Source organism: Aspergillus mulundensis (genome assembly GCF_003369625.1).
Source record: "Aspergillus mulundensis strain DSM 5745 chromosome Unknown scaffold_23, whole genome shotgun sequence".
NCBI lineage: Eukaryota > Fungi > Ascomycota > Eurotiomycetes > Eurotiales > Aspergillaceae > Aspergillus > Aspergillus mulundensis.
This window is the reverse complement of record NW_020797911.1, coordinates 213,995-229,154: the sequence shown is the minus strand read 5'-3', so window position 1 is coordinate 229,154 and position 15,160 is coordinate 213,995. Positions and strand designations below refer to the sequence as shown.

Below are 15,160 nucleotides of genomic sequence, written 5' to 3'. Positions count from 1 at the left end.
AAAAATATATTTAACACCTTTAAATAGTTTTTGCAAAGCTGGATAATATAAACGTCCGCCTTGAGCCAACAAAGTCATTTATTGGTTTCCCTTCTATACAACTATGTTTCTTGCTACGTGAGTACATAGCACATTATCCTACTTGCCTAGAAAACAAGGTCCAATACCACCGCCCATACAGGAACCTATAACTAATTACTTTTTTACCTATCCCTTTTTATACTATAACTATTAATTTTATTATTTATTTACTATTAATACTAAAAGGCTTTAATTAAATCCTAGTTATATATAATAAATACTTTAAAAAAATTAGCTTAATGCCAGGAACTTTTACCTAGCAAGCTTATAAATAAGGTATAAAGTTAGTTAATTATTTTTAAAGTTATAATTAATTAATACTAAAAATTTTTATCTTTAATAAAAATGCCTGTTTTTTTAGTACTTTTTAAAAAGGTATACTAAAAGCTATAACTATATATTAGCTATATTTTACCGCTTTTTACCCCTAAATTAATAGCCAAACTAAAAAAAATATTTAAATAATTAAGGTTATGCTATAATATAATATAACATAGTATTTAAACTTTATATAACTTAAGATACTTCCCGTAATTATTATAGTTATTAATAATTTAATAAGTAGTATAATAAATAAAACACTATAAAAGCTACTTTTTAGCTTAAAATTTTAAAAACTATAAAACCTTTTAAAATATATATAAATATAAGATTTTACTATATAAATTAATATAAAAAAAGCCTTAAACTACACCTTAATAATTATAAAGTTAGCTTATAATAAAAAGCATATTTTAATATAACTTTAAAAAAATAATCTTACTTATTTATAACTTTATAAAAAATATAGCATCCCGGTCACATATTTTTAAAAATATTTAATTAAATTTTTATAATAATATACTGGTTTTTTTAAAGTCCTGGAATAAATTAATTAACTATTTTATTTAATAAATAAAAAAATTTTTATTTACCTAAAAAATTTATTTTATTATATTAATTACTTAACTTAAGCTAGTACTAGCTAATTTTAATTTTTATAGTAAATACTATTATAAGCCTCCCGCTATTAAAAATAATTAGTTTCCTAATAATATTAATTAATAAAAAATTAATAAAATACTTATAAAATATATAGTTTAACACGGCAGGTATAATACCCTAGTATTTTAATATTTAATAAAATAAAAGGGTTATAATTTAAAAAAATAACTAATAAAAGCTATTTTAAAATCTAGCAGGGGCTAAAAACCTTATTAATAATTTTAAAGTATAATATAATACTATTAATAACACTTAAAATAATCCTGGTGGTAAGGATTTCTAGATTTTTTTTTTATTTTTTATTTTTTTTTATTTTTTATTTTTAGGGGTATTCTTTATATTTTACATATATTTTATTAGGGTCCTAATATTCTTTGCCCTGTAGTTAATAATATAAGTTTTATAAAACTTTTTTTTTTACTTTATTTTTTTTACTTTATTTTTCTCCCCCTTTAAAACTTTTTTTTTTTTAATTTTATTGCTTTACCTTTTTCCCGCTCCCGGAGTTTTATCTTTTTATTTTTTTTTTTAAACTTATTTTTTTTTACCTTACTTAAAGCTATGTTTCTTTTTCAAGAACTTTTTTTAGCTTCTTTTTTTTTATATTTATCCTTGCCTAATTTTTTTTTTACTTCTCTTTTAAAAAACTTTATTTTTTTAAATCTATTTTTTTTTATTTTACTTGAAGCTGTGTTTTTTTTTAAAAACTTTTTTTAGCTTTTTTTTTTTATATTTATTCTAGCCTAATTTTTATAATTAATTTTATTATGCTTAATAAAAGCTCCATTACTAATTTATTTAATTTAAATAATACCCCTTTAAAAAAGAAGATAAAGACTTAAAAAATAATTTATAAACTTAAGTAATAAATTAAGTTTTTTAAAAATAATAAAGCACTTTTTACTATAAACTAAAAAAAAATTATAAATTATTTTAAGGCCCATGTTAAGTAGCTTAAAATAATAAATAATAATAATATTATTATATAATTAAGGGGCATGGTAAATAATTTATTTTAACTAAACTAGGTAGGTAATAATAATTATAAAAATATTTTTAAAAGTAAACCCTTTGCTTAAATTAAAATTTCCTAAAAGAAACTTATTATTAAAACTAATTTAAAAAAGTAAGTACACTAAGCAAAAATATTAATTTAAATAAATAATAATTACTTTTATAACTATTTAAATAATATTTTATAATCTAAATAATTTTTTATATTTATTTACTTATGCTATCATGTATTTATTAATAAAAATATAAAAATATTAATTAATTTTATTTTAATTAGGCCTATTTTTAGCATACTAAATATTAATAAAATTACTAAGGTTTTAGTAGGTATTTTTAGTAATTACACCCCGCTTATATATAAAGTAATAAAAACTAACTTTTAAGCTAGCAAGAGTTATGTTTTAAAGCTTATTATACTTTAGCTAAAAAAAAATATTATTTAATATATTATAACTAGTAATAATTAAACACTTATTTTAAAAAAATATTAAATAATATTTTAGTTTTACATAGTTTAATAATAAGGCCTATTATAAAAAGTTTTAAGAACTAGCTAATAATACCTATTTAAAATATAATAAAAAATACCTATTTTTTCTTATTATATTTAAACTAATTAACCAGAAATAAATACAGGCTAAAAAACTTTAAAAATTTAAGTTAATTACTAAACTATATAAAAACCTATTTATTTAATAACTTAAAGGCACCTTTATACAGGAAGTTATTATTCTAGGCTTTAATAAACTTATTACTATTATTAATAAAATTATTCTTAACATAATAAGGGCTCTAACTATTATAAATATAATTATATAAAAAAAGTTTAAAAACCTAGTAAATAATATAAAAGCCTAAGTAAAAACTACTAAAATAATTAAGTTTTTTAATAAAAAACATAATAAGCGTGGTATAAAGTCCCACGCTTAAGTAATTTTTTTAAATAGTTTTAATATTTTTAAGTATTTTATATTAAAGTGTTTATGCAAATAGTTTATATAATACCTAAAATTAATTACTAATTTAAATACTTAATAAATTTAGCAAGAAAATCTTAATTTTATTTACTTTATTATTTTTATCCTGTAGTTTATAAATAACACTATAAATAATATTTTTATTTATAAAAGCTATATAAGTAATTTTGGCTTTATATTAAATAAAGTTAACTAAAAAAATTAAAAAAATTAGCTAAAGTATTAAAAATAATACTATTTTTTTAATAGGGGGATTTATTATATATTTATTATTTTTTATTTTTTCTTATTTTTCCTACATGCTTTGTCATGACGTTCCTCTTCGTTCCTCTCTTTAGCATGTAGTTACGGTTCTTCCTTCCTGCTTACTCAGCACTTAGTCATCAGCATGTATCTATTGCTTCCGAGATAGTCAGATTAGGAGAATCAACTTACTATCTCGTCATATTGCCTTCCTCTGGCTTGACAAGTGGTAGCATGTCTTCTAATACGATCTAGGAGCCTCCTGGAAAACACACTCGACTCCTGGAGCTTCCAGAGTCAAAACGAGCGACCGTGGTGAATACTAACGGTCGGCGTCTTTCTACCTATACGACTCCTCCAATACCCCGCTCTACTTCACCACCAACATTCACCACCGATATTCACCATCGACAGAAGGAGTTTCCTTTGAACCGATGTCATATAACTCCCGAATATCTGAGCTAGCGCATCAAATAGCTCGCTTTCGACGACTTTCGGATTCCAATTTCGTACACGAACTCGACGCAGAAACCACGCGCCTGGCCGTCTTCATAGAAGCCAAGGAAGAACCTCCGCTATCAACACGTCTATTCCAGTATCCAGTCGACTGGGATATTGATCGGAGCGTACTCAGTAAGGCTGTCAAGGAGTTTCTACGATTATCTGCACGTTTTAGGATTACGGAAGATCCTCTATACCTTCAATCGCCTTTACTTTCGATCAAGACACCAGAGAGAGCTCTAGGTCGGTCACAATCACGCTCACGTTCGAGATCCCGTTCAGTATCCTCTATATCCTCTATCTCTCAAGCCACGAAATCCGCCACTCAGGAGCCCACCGACGTGGTGCTACTCGTTCCTTCCAAGGAAGATCCTTTGGATCCAGACCCGATTGCTCCTTCCCTTTTAAGTCATACACCAGAGCGGACGTCTATAGCCCTGCCTAGTCCCGATACCGTACGACAAGCACCTCGTTGGACGGGAGCGAGATCATCCCTGACCGATCGTTCCTTTAATGCGTTTAATACGTTATCTTCACTAGCAAAGGCCACATCAGGAGTACTGCAACAGTCTGCGAAACAAGTTGCAAAAGCTGTCCCTCACGTGGTTGAAGCTCTCGACGCCGCAGTGCAGCTGGAAGTTCCTGTACAACTTCCTTCAGCAGATACAGAAACGCCAGGTTCTTTTCCTACGAGCCCGGAGACGCTGCTTGCTTTCGATTCTTTGGCAAAGCGGAGGAGTAAAGATACTTTACTCGTGCCTGAAGACGACGAAGCAGGAAGATCCTGCGCCGAAGAGCCAGAGAGCTCAGTAACCCCGACTAGCCGTACCCCGACAAAAGCAACTCGCACTGCGTCCTATACCAAACAGAAATACAAGCCGAAGCTGCCTCGTTTTTCGTTCAGAAACAACATGTCCGGAACGACTGGCATTGGTGGATCTTCCCACCATGATGAGGGCCCAGGACAAGGCCGCAACAACTCAAGAAGGCCGGATCCGCCTGAAAATCAGCCGTCAATAGCTGACATGGTTGCTCAGATCCTGCTTAACCAACAACAAATGGATAATCGGATGAGATCGGTAGAAAATATCGCAGGGAACTTCCAAGAACTCATGGATCGAGAGAAGGCGAACGCAGCAGCTGATGCTGATGCCGATATCGGAGCAGGTGGGAATGCAGATGCAGATCGTCCTGACGACGCACAACAGGACAATCAGCCACCTGAGGGGCGTCCTGAAGGGCGGCTTTACGAACATCCTGAACGACGAAGAAGGAGGCTGAACAGAAATCGAAACGGTGCAGCTGGAGGGAATCCAGACGACGATCCGGATGATGACGACGACGACGACGACGATAATAATCCCAATGATGACAATCTTAACGGTTTTCGACCCCAGAACAGACGTCGGCGACGCAGGAACGTCCAATGGGAAGACGAACAGAATCGCCCCGCCAACGGCAATGGTGGTGGCCCTTGGCGAACTGACGAAATCGGATATTTCGATCCCGACATTCCGGAGGACGTCTCGATCAAACACTCCGGCAGAGAGGTTTATTACAAGGACGTTAACGTCTTTGTGGACCGGCTCAGGGACATCGTCGATTATAAAGGTGAACCAATGGTAAAAGCGAACATTCAGGCCACGCTTCGAGGATCGGCCCTGGATTGGTTCACTTCCGAACTGACAGTCTTTGAAAAAGACGCTTTAAGAAGACTAGACCTGGAGAACGGCTGGTTTACTCAAATTGTGCGGAGATTCCGTCCCCGCATTTCTGAAGCAAGATCTAAAGTCAATTCCCTCCGCTATGGCTTTAGCGATCTGCACGATGGGATAACACCTAGGAAATTCGTTCAAGAGGCTGTACGCGCATGCAAAGCTGCAAGGATGGACGACGTGTACTCTCAAATAACAACTGCGTGGTGTGCTTTTGAACCTTCACTGCGAAGAGATCTTCCTGAACCGGACGAGGATACGACTTTGAGCCAGTTCATCGAGAGGATTGAATCTAAAACTGCTACCTGGCAAGATCTAGCGGCCCAGTACGCAAGGAACCGTCGCTCCAACACCGGTAAAGCGCAACATCCCCAAAGAAGCACACCCAGAGACACTCCTCCTTACAGGAACTTCTCTAACGACACCAGGCAACACATCTACGTCCCAGTTCCCGTCTACCCTAGGCAGCAAAATCCCTGGTCACAACAGCAAAACCCCTGGCCACAACAGAACCCTTGGCCAAACCAGCAACAAAGGAACTTCCGTCAGTCGTTCCCAGCACAAGGTCAAATCCAGCAGCCGCAACCAAATAGAGAATCTAGCGCTCCACGAGCTGGTCAGCTTCAGATAGCGGACAGACCTTATAATTCTCCTACCCCACAAGCACAACCGCAACAGCGAGTTGCAGGATTTTCTAGGACAGGCAATAACAACTTCAACCGACAGCCGTGGAATCAGCAACGTGCTCAACGTGCTTTCCTTGCTGCTGCAAATGAGACTGAACACATAGGGACTTCCAGCGAAGCGGCCAATCATGTGACAGAAGGCGCCCCGGATTCAGACACGCAATGCCAACAGCAAGGCATCGAAGAAGCGTATCATGGATCTCTTGAGCCCTTGGACGATCCATACGCGTACTATAGCCCTGACTACGAATACAATGACAATGACGAAGCCTATTCTTTTAATGTTACTGTCGAAACCGAAATTCCTACCCTGACCTGCCCGGTTTGCCCTGAGCGATTTGCCTCATCAAACAAACTCAAACAGCACGCAAAGGACCATCCAGAAACGCAACACGGGTTAGAGGACAGCATGGAGTTTGACAATGCTGCTAAAGTCATATCCTCAGAAGAGATGCCTGCACTGGAGGATATTGGCCTACGTTCATGGAGATACGCCACAGCAAAAGTCCATGTAGGTGGAACTTCCCACGCAGAGGACCTTTGTTTAGATACCGGCAGTTCTGTTACAATAGCAGATGAATCCTTTATCAAAAGCATTCTGCCGGACGCCCCTCTACAAAAGGCGAAGCCAATGGCTGTTTCAGGCATTGGATCGAAACATATTGCCACGCAGTTTACAGATGTTCCGTTGTACTTCTCCGGCATAGTTGATGGCCAGAGAGTATACGGCAAAGTTATCGCTCGCGTGTACCTTGTCAAAGATCTAAAGATCAAAGTCCTGATAGGTATGGACACGTTGGCCAGGGAGAGGATTACCCTAGACCTAGGCAACTGCACAGGAACCCTGCAATCCTGCAAAGACCTGGACTTTCCTTTGCAAGTGCACGCTAAACGTTGTCGAGTCACATCCATCCCAGTGTACGCGGTACAGCGTATCACAATACCTCCGCACTCGTCCGTGGCAGTTCCCGCAAAGGTCAAAGCCGATCTTCCTGACAGGGATTTTGTGTTTGAACCCCGCCAAGCGCACGAAGATTTGCTATATGCCCATCTTGTTGGTCAACATTTCTCATATGTTGAAGCAGTAAACGCCACGGATCGTCCGGTTGTTATACCCAAGAAACACCGATTGGGCCTTATCTCAGACGTCGACTACCTAGTAGCCAACCGAGTGGACGTACAATACCTTCAGGAACAACATACTTTTGCAGTGGAAGAAGACAATGTTCCACGCAAGGACTTCCACGAAACTTCGACACCAACAGAACCACCAGTCGTTCAAAACGACGACCAAAACCCCAAAATCAACATCGGTCCTACCAACGGTCCTATCAAAAAACTACCCAACGGCATCAGCATTTACGGTTCTTCCGACAGCCAACAGGTAAAGGCTTTCGAAGCATTGGTATACGAATTCGCCCATCTATGGGAAGAGTCTTCTGGAGTTGTTAACATTCCTGAATCCCAATGGATGCAAGTCATCATGAAGGATGGCTGGGAACAACGCTTACCAAAACCAAGGATATATCCTCTCGGTCCTGAAGCTAGGAAGGCAGTGGACAAACTTTTCGATTCCCTACACGCACAAGGCAAGATGTCCTGGTGTACAGGACACACACCTTCTGCCCGACCGGTATTTGTCACATATAGAAAAGTCTTCGACGCTGCAACAAAAACATGGAAAGTCAAGGAACGTCCAGTAGTTGATCTACGCGACCTAAATAGCCGCGTGCAACCAGATTTATACCCGGTACCAACACAGGAAGAGATCATCGCAATGATCGCCGGCTGCCTCTACATAACAGTGGTGGACGCAGCCAGGTTTTTCTACCAGTGGATGTTGGCTAGGAGCGCCCGCAAACACATGGCAGTTATTACTCATAGGGGACAGGAACAGTTCCACGTTACCGTTATGGGTTTTATAAACAGCGTCCCATACGTCCAACGCGTTATGGACCTCTCCCTAAAGGAACTTAAGGAATTCTGCCGCGCCTACGTCGACGACCTAGTGGTTGCCTCCGAGACCCTAGAGGAGCACCTGGAACATCTTCGGCTGCTCTTTGGGAAGCTTAGCGATTTGAATATACGCCTTGAACCAACAAAATCTTTTATAGGATTCCCATCAGTCCAGCTCTTAGGACAACAAGTTGATGCCCTTGGAATGTCCACTGCTGAGGACAAGCTTGCAGCAATTAAAGCATTCACTTTTCCCAAAACACTATCGGAACTGGAAACTTTCTTAGGAGTCACTGGCTGGTTCAGGAACTACATAGAAAACTACAGCAAAATCGCTCTCCCTCTTCAAAACACTAAAACCGCGCTTCTTCACGGTGGCCCGGTGGAAGGTCCTGCTCGAAAAGCACGGTCCTTGACAACGGCAGTTGAAAGATCACCCAGCAACCTCAACGCTTTTCACCGTCTTAAGGATGCGTTTACTACGCCAATGTTCCTTGCTCATTTCCGCCGCCGTCAACAGCTTTATATAGACCTTGACTCTTCACTTCAAGGTCACGGCGCTATGCTGTACCATTTGAAAGATGACTACAAGCATGCGGACGTTCTAAAGCCTCCTCCGCGCACTTCAATACGCCCTGTGCTTTTCCTAAGCCGATCCCTTACCGCTGCTGAACACAACTACTGGCCTACCGAACTAGAAATCTCTTGCCTGGTATGGGTGCTAAAGAAGACCAAGCACATCATCGAAGCAGCGGATCTTCCAGTTATTATTTACACAGACCATGGCTCAACAATTGACATCATGCGCCAGAAATCGATGTCAACGATCTCGCCAGAGAAAATGAACCGAAGACTTATACGCGCATCCCAATACGCCCAACAGTTCCGCCTACGAATTTTCCACCGCCCGGGCAAGACAAACACTATTGCCGACGCATTATCCCGCATAAAGAAACCGCCTCCACAGCCCAACGAGTTTGACCTCGACTGCCTATGGACAAACCAGGAATACGCCCACACTGTATCATGCCTTGAAATCTCGGATGAGTTCAAACAACAGGTCAAGGATGCTTATCCTGACGACGCCAGAGCGAGCCTTATCCTAAAGGTGTTACGCGAATCAAAGGATCTTCCTTCCCCTGCGGAACTACCTTACAAAGAGGAGGACGGCCTGTTGTACATGCTAAAGCAAAGGATGAATCTGCACACTAACACGTCCGTATACCCCGAACTGCCTAACCGAGGAACTTCCAACCGAGGAACCTCCGATGACCAAGGAGAATACTGGCTCTACCTCCCTCGCTCTATACTGCCACGATTCTTCAAACTAATCCATGATCACAACGGTCATCAAGGCCTGGACAAATGTTTGGAAAGCATGCACGGTTTTACAGCGTACAAAGCTCGGACTCTCCTCAGGGACTATATTGCACACTGCCCAACATGCTTGGAAAATAAGCCCCGTCACCATCGACCACTAGGCTACTTGCAGCCAATAACACCACTTCCTGTCCCGTTTCACACTATTACAGTCGACTTTATTGTACGCCTTCCTCCGGTAAAGGACAAAGATCAACTCCTTGTTATGTGTGACAAATACACAAAGCGCATTGGCCTACTTCCCGGAACTTCCACATGGAAATCTGATAAATGGGGTTATGAGCTAGTCCGCTACTTTCAAGCACACGACTGGTCGATACCTGAAATCTTTATCTCTGACAGAGATTCCAGGTTCATGAGCAAATTCTGGAAAGGAATGCTAAAGGCTATGAATACCCACTGGCTATATTCAACCGCATTCCATCCCCAAACGGACGGCCAGACTGAACGGACGATCCAAACGGTTGAGATTATGCTGCGGCACACGATAACTGCCTCCCCAAATACAAACTGGATTGATATGCTTCCGCCAATCATAGCTACAATTAACGGATCTGTCTCCACCGCGACACAGCACACTCCTCAAAAACTACTATTTGGCTTGGATTTTCGACGCCCATGGAATCTCCTTAAGCGCATCTGGCCCCAGGACTTCAGCGCTCGTTTTGATGCTGAAGAAGCTTTAAAATATGCTTCGATGTCCATGAAATCCTATTACGACAAGAACCGACAGCCATTAGACCTGCAAAAAGGTGACCTTGCCTACCTCCGCTTACACAAAGGATATACCCTGCCAGTTACTCGCCTACAAGGACATCCCACAAAGTTCTCTCCTCAATACGCTGGCCCCTTCCAAGTCATCGAGCGTGTCGGCCGATTATCGTACCTAATGGACTTCCCACCTTCTTGGAAGATCCATCCAGTTGTGTCTATTGCTCAGCTAGAACCAACACATCCAGATCCTTTTGGCAGAGAGCACCATCATCCCCCCGCAGTACTGGATGAGCGATTCCCCGACGAGCCCGATCGCTGGGAAGTACAGAGAATCCTGGCAAAACGCATTGTACCGCGAGGCCGCTATGGAACTCCCGTAACACAGTACCTGGTAAGATGGAAAGGCTACGGAGCTAGCGATGATCAATGGGAGCCCCGCAAGCACCTCGATGGCGCCGAGGACCTAATACACGAATTTGAATCCGGGCAGCAGGCGGAAGTTGAAGCCGAAGATCTTTGCTAATTCCTTATTCTAATTCCTTATCCTTATCTCCTACTACCCCGCCCCCTGAGTTTCATTGTTGTTTCATGTTTAAGCACTGCCACAATTCTGCCCGCGATAAGGAATTTACCCCGCTCACATTATAACACAATACCCCTCTATCAGTTATTCGACCTCTCTCTTCAATCCTCTTCATTCTCTTCTACGCTTCTACCTTTTCTTTCTCTTTGAACTTCCTTACATCTTTCTCAAGCGCTCCAAGCAAGATCCTTCACTTGCTACCTTTTCTTTCTCTTTGAACTTCCTTGCATCTTGCTCAAGCGCTCCAAGCAAGATCCTTCACTTGCTATCTTTCACAAGGCTTTCTATTCACCACATCTCCCATTCTTCATGCCCGTCTGATATCCTCTCTGTCAAGATCACCATGGCGAACGGAAGTTCCGCCGCGGGTCCATCCAACGCGGGTTCGTCTAATTCGGACGACACCTCTTCGAACAAAAACGAGACAAAGACTCAGAAGACTATCCGAGAGCTCAAACAACAAATTGAGTTCTTTAAGGATGACAAAGCCCTTTTCGCCGCAGACCAGAAGAAGATCGTGGATCGTCTCAAGGCCCATGTCAAGCAGCTCGAAACAACAAACGATGACAATGTCGTTACCTGGTCGAGGGGTATGGCGAATGATCTACTCTGGCTGAACCAGGCGGGCGACAGCGGCTATAAGAACGTTCTTGGGGGCAAACCCTCTGCTCAAATCAAGATTCCCCAAGAAGAACCTATTGTTAAGACCAATTCGAAGAAGCGAGTACACCGACCAAAGACGTCAATTCAAATAAACGATGACCACTTTCGTGACCGGTTGAATAACATTTTGCAGTCCGGACAATCCTTCATGTTCGTTCACTTACGCTATCGTGCATTCATTGACAAAAACACGGGAATGCCAATTGATCCCGCTCCAGTCAGGCCTATCCTCAGCACACTGGATATCGATGAGATTACCAAGGTTCCAGTAGGTATCCTTAGCGATTGCACCCCGCCCACATACAAAGCAACAAGAACCAATCCTCGAGCTGGCAAGAGCTGCGTCCTGAAGCCTATCATGCCCCAGCCAAAAGAGAAAGATGCCGTCCAGTACGTTATAACCGGCGATGATCAGACCCTTATCTCAAGAGGAGACATCGAGTGGTATCCTAGTTTTGCGCAGTTTGATGATGAGGCCCGCCATAAGAAGTTCCAAGAGCTAGCCAATGACGCTCGCCTAAGGTACGGCAGAAAATACCTGTCCCTTCTTGCCGCCTTTGAACCAATCAACCGCAAATGGATACAAGCAAGGAAACTCTGGGAGTTCGAACTGATTACTGAACTTTGCAAAAACCCCCTCACCCGCTGGCCCAAGGGCACATCCGCAGAGGAAGTTGCTGCCCTAGGCTTTGAAGAACTCATTACTACCGCGGACGAAATTATCCCCAATGTGATGCGCGCCCCGACCATCGTCGACACAGCTCTTATGCAGGAAAAGTCCAAGGATCTTGCAGATGACATTGAAGCCCAGACGGAAGCCGCTAAGGTGATCAAGTTTCTTAAAAAGAGACACGGCAAGGGCGGAACGAAACACTCTCGTGCAGTATCCCTGGACAGTTCCGATATCCTCAAGCGTCCCATATCAAAGCGCTCATGCGAACAGTTCGTGGAGTACCTGAAGCAACGAGTGCAGCAAGAGGATCCTGACATTGAACTCCCCCAGTTCACGGACGACGCCGCTAACAATGTCCCTATTTACGAAAGCTTCATGGGAAATCTGGGTTTTGCACTGGACGATATTGAGCGGAAGGATTGGAAGAAATAAGCACCGAGGACGGCGCTATCTTTTCGACGGGGGGATTTGTCATGACGTTCCTCTTCGTTCCTCTCTTTAGCATGTAGTTACGGTTCTTCCTTCCTGCTTACTCAGCACTTAGTCATCAGCATGTATCTATTGCTTCCGAGATAGTCAGATTAGGAGAATCAACTTACTATCTCGTCATATTGCCTTCCTCTGGCTTGACATGCTTTGTTAACGCTTAGTTACCTATAGCTACTTCTAAAACATTTAAAATAGCAACTTAGGAATCAACTTTCTACTATCTTGTCATATCGCCCCTTTAGGTCCGACACACCCCTAAGCCTTAAGGTTTTTTTTAACTTACTTAAAAATATTTTAAAAACTGCCTAATTTTTTATTATTTTAAAATACCTTATATTTTTAACTAGTAAAGTTACCTTTTAAAAAAATTAAATTTAATCTTAAGTTAAAGCCTATATTTAAGCCTAGATAATTAATATTTTTTAAGCCCCTAGGTATATTAAAAAACTTTTTACCTTAAGTATATTTTAAAATAGCTAATTTTTAGCTTAATAATTTTAAATAATTTTTTAAATAACCCTTTAAATAAACCTTATAATTTAATAACTTTAATAACCTTTTTTTTAATAATTAGCCCTTATATTAGCCTTTTTTTAGTAATAATAAAGCTTAAAATAAAAAAAGCCTAAAAAATACCAAAATAATATAAAAAAATAATAAAATATTATAAGCTATTATATTTTTTATTTAGGTTTTATTTTTTTATATTATATTTTACTTTTATAATTTTTAGAAAGCTTAACTTTTTATTTTTAAAATTACTAAAACTTAAAAATAATAGCCCCCGGGAACTTACTAACCTAGTAATACTTAGGTATATTATATAATTATTTTTTTAATATAAGTTATTAAATTACTAAATAATAAAAAGCTAGTTAAAAGCTAGTTTAAAATTTATATAAAATTTAAATATTTTATAAGCCCTAAAAATACACCCCTAAAAAATAATAAGCTTTAAAAATAAATAGGCTTAAAGGCCCCTGGAAATTTTATATATTTAGTAATTAATTAACTATTAAACCCCCTAATAAAGCCTTGCTTAGGGGCTAAAATAAGGTAATTTGTTAATTAATTAATTAATTAATTAATTAATTATAATTATTAATATATTTTTTAAAATTATTTATTTTTATTATACTTGTGCTACCACCCCTATTATTATTATATTTATTTTTAAGTATAATTTTATTATTATTATTATATTTTTAATATAATTTTTAGTTTTAGCCCTAGCTTTTTAATACTTACCCTAGTTTTTTTTTACTTTACTACTTTTTAATTTACTTTAGGCTTGCTATTTTTAATATATACTTTTTATTATATAAAAAATTAATTATTATTTTTAGGCATGGGTGGTAACCTACTATTTTAAATATATAAAATTTATAAGTAAAAAATATAATTATTATAAAAATAATTATAAAACCCTAGTAAAGTATATTATATTTAATATAATTATAATTTAGTTAAAATTATTTTAGGCTTTAGGCCTATATAATATTATATATATTAATAATAATAATTTATAAAAAAATATAAATATTATGATATTAAAAAATACTTATAATACTTTTTTTATAATTATTTAAGTTATTATAACTATAGGTGTAATTACTTTTTTTATTAATTAAATTATTTTAATATTTAGCTTAAAATTTTTTTAACTAATACTTATATAATTTATAATAATATTATTACTTATAAGTTATAACTATACTTTATTAATATTATTTATATTAATATTATATATAATTTTTATTTAAGTTTTTAAGTTACATGCTATTATTACCTTAGTAATTATTTTTTTTATACTAGTATAGCCTTAGCTACTAATCATATATTTATATTTTTAATTTATTATATATTATATTACTAACCTTATTATAAATTTATATTTTTTTTAATTTAATATATATTATATTATAGCATTATTTAAGGTTATTATTTAATTAATTTTTATATTAAATATAAATATTAGGGCCCTGCTAAGTATTATTTTAATATTAAATATTTAAAGTTTTATATACTACGCTACCTAAATACTTATTTAATTTTTTTTATTAAAGGCCCTGCGGGCGCTGCTAATTAATAAAAATAAAAAATATATTTTTTTTATAATTACTTATAGCTTATAAAAAGTAAATTTTTAAGTATATTTTTTTTTTATTTTTTATAGTTTATTTTTATAAAATTACTTAAATTTATTAAGTATTATAATTTTAGTAATATAAGCCTTTAGCTTTTATCTATTATTTTATATATTATTTTATATATTATTTTAACCTTATTACTTTATAAAATATTATATTTTATTTTTATATTTATAAATATTAAATTTTTTTTAATAAAGTATTTTTTTACTATTTATTAATATAAAACTAATATTTAATATTTAAAATAAATTATTTTAATAAGGTTTTAAAAGTATAATATAAAAAATATTATATAATTAATATATATTTAATAAAAGTAATAACTTATATAATTACCTTTTTTATTTT

General features: G+C 36.7%; 2 protein-coding genes across 2 annotated transcripts; both read left to right on the top strand.

The window, feature by feature from the left end:
- Window positions 1-3,733: 3,733 nt before the first annotated feature.
- DSM5745_11275 (uncharacterized protein) lies at window positions 3,734-10,774 on the top strand (the record flags this gene model as incomplete). Its single annotated transcript, XM_026753291.1, has 1 exon — window positions 3,734-10,774. The coding sequence occupies one exon, from the start codon at window positions 3,734-3,736 to the stop codon at window positions 10,772-10,774; it is 7,041 nt and encodes a 2,346-aa protein (XP_026598147.1).
- Window positions 10,775-11,177: 403 nt separating this feature from the next.
- On the top strand, window positions 11,178-12,602 carry DSM5745_11274 (uncharacterized protein; the record flags this gene model as incomplete). The annotated part of the gene is made up of 1 exon (XM_026753290.1): window positions 11,178-12,602. The coding sequence occupies one exon, from the start codon at window positions 11,178-11,180 to the stop codon at window positions 12,600-12,602; it is 1,425 nt and encodes a 474-aa protein (XP_026598146.1).
- Window positions 12,603-15,160: the final 2,558 nt, after the last annotated feature.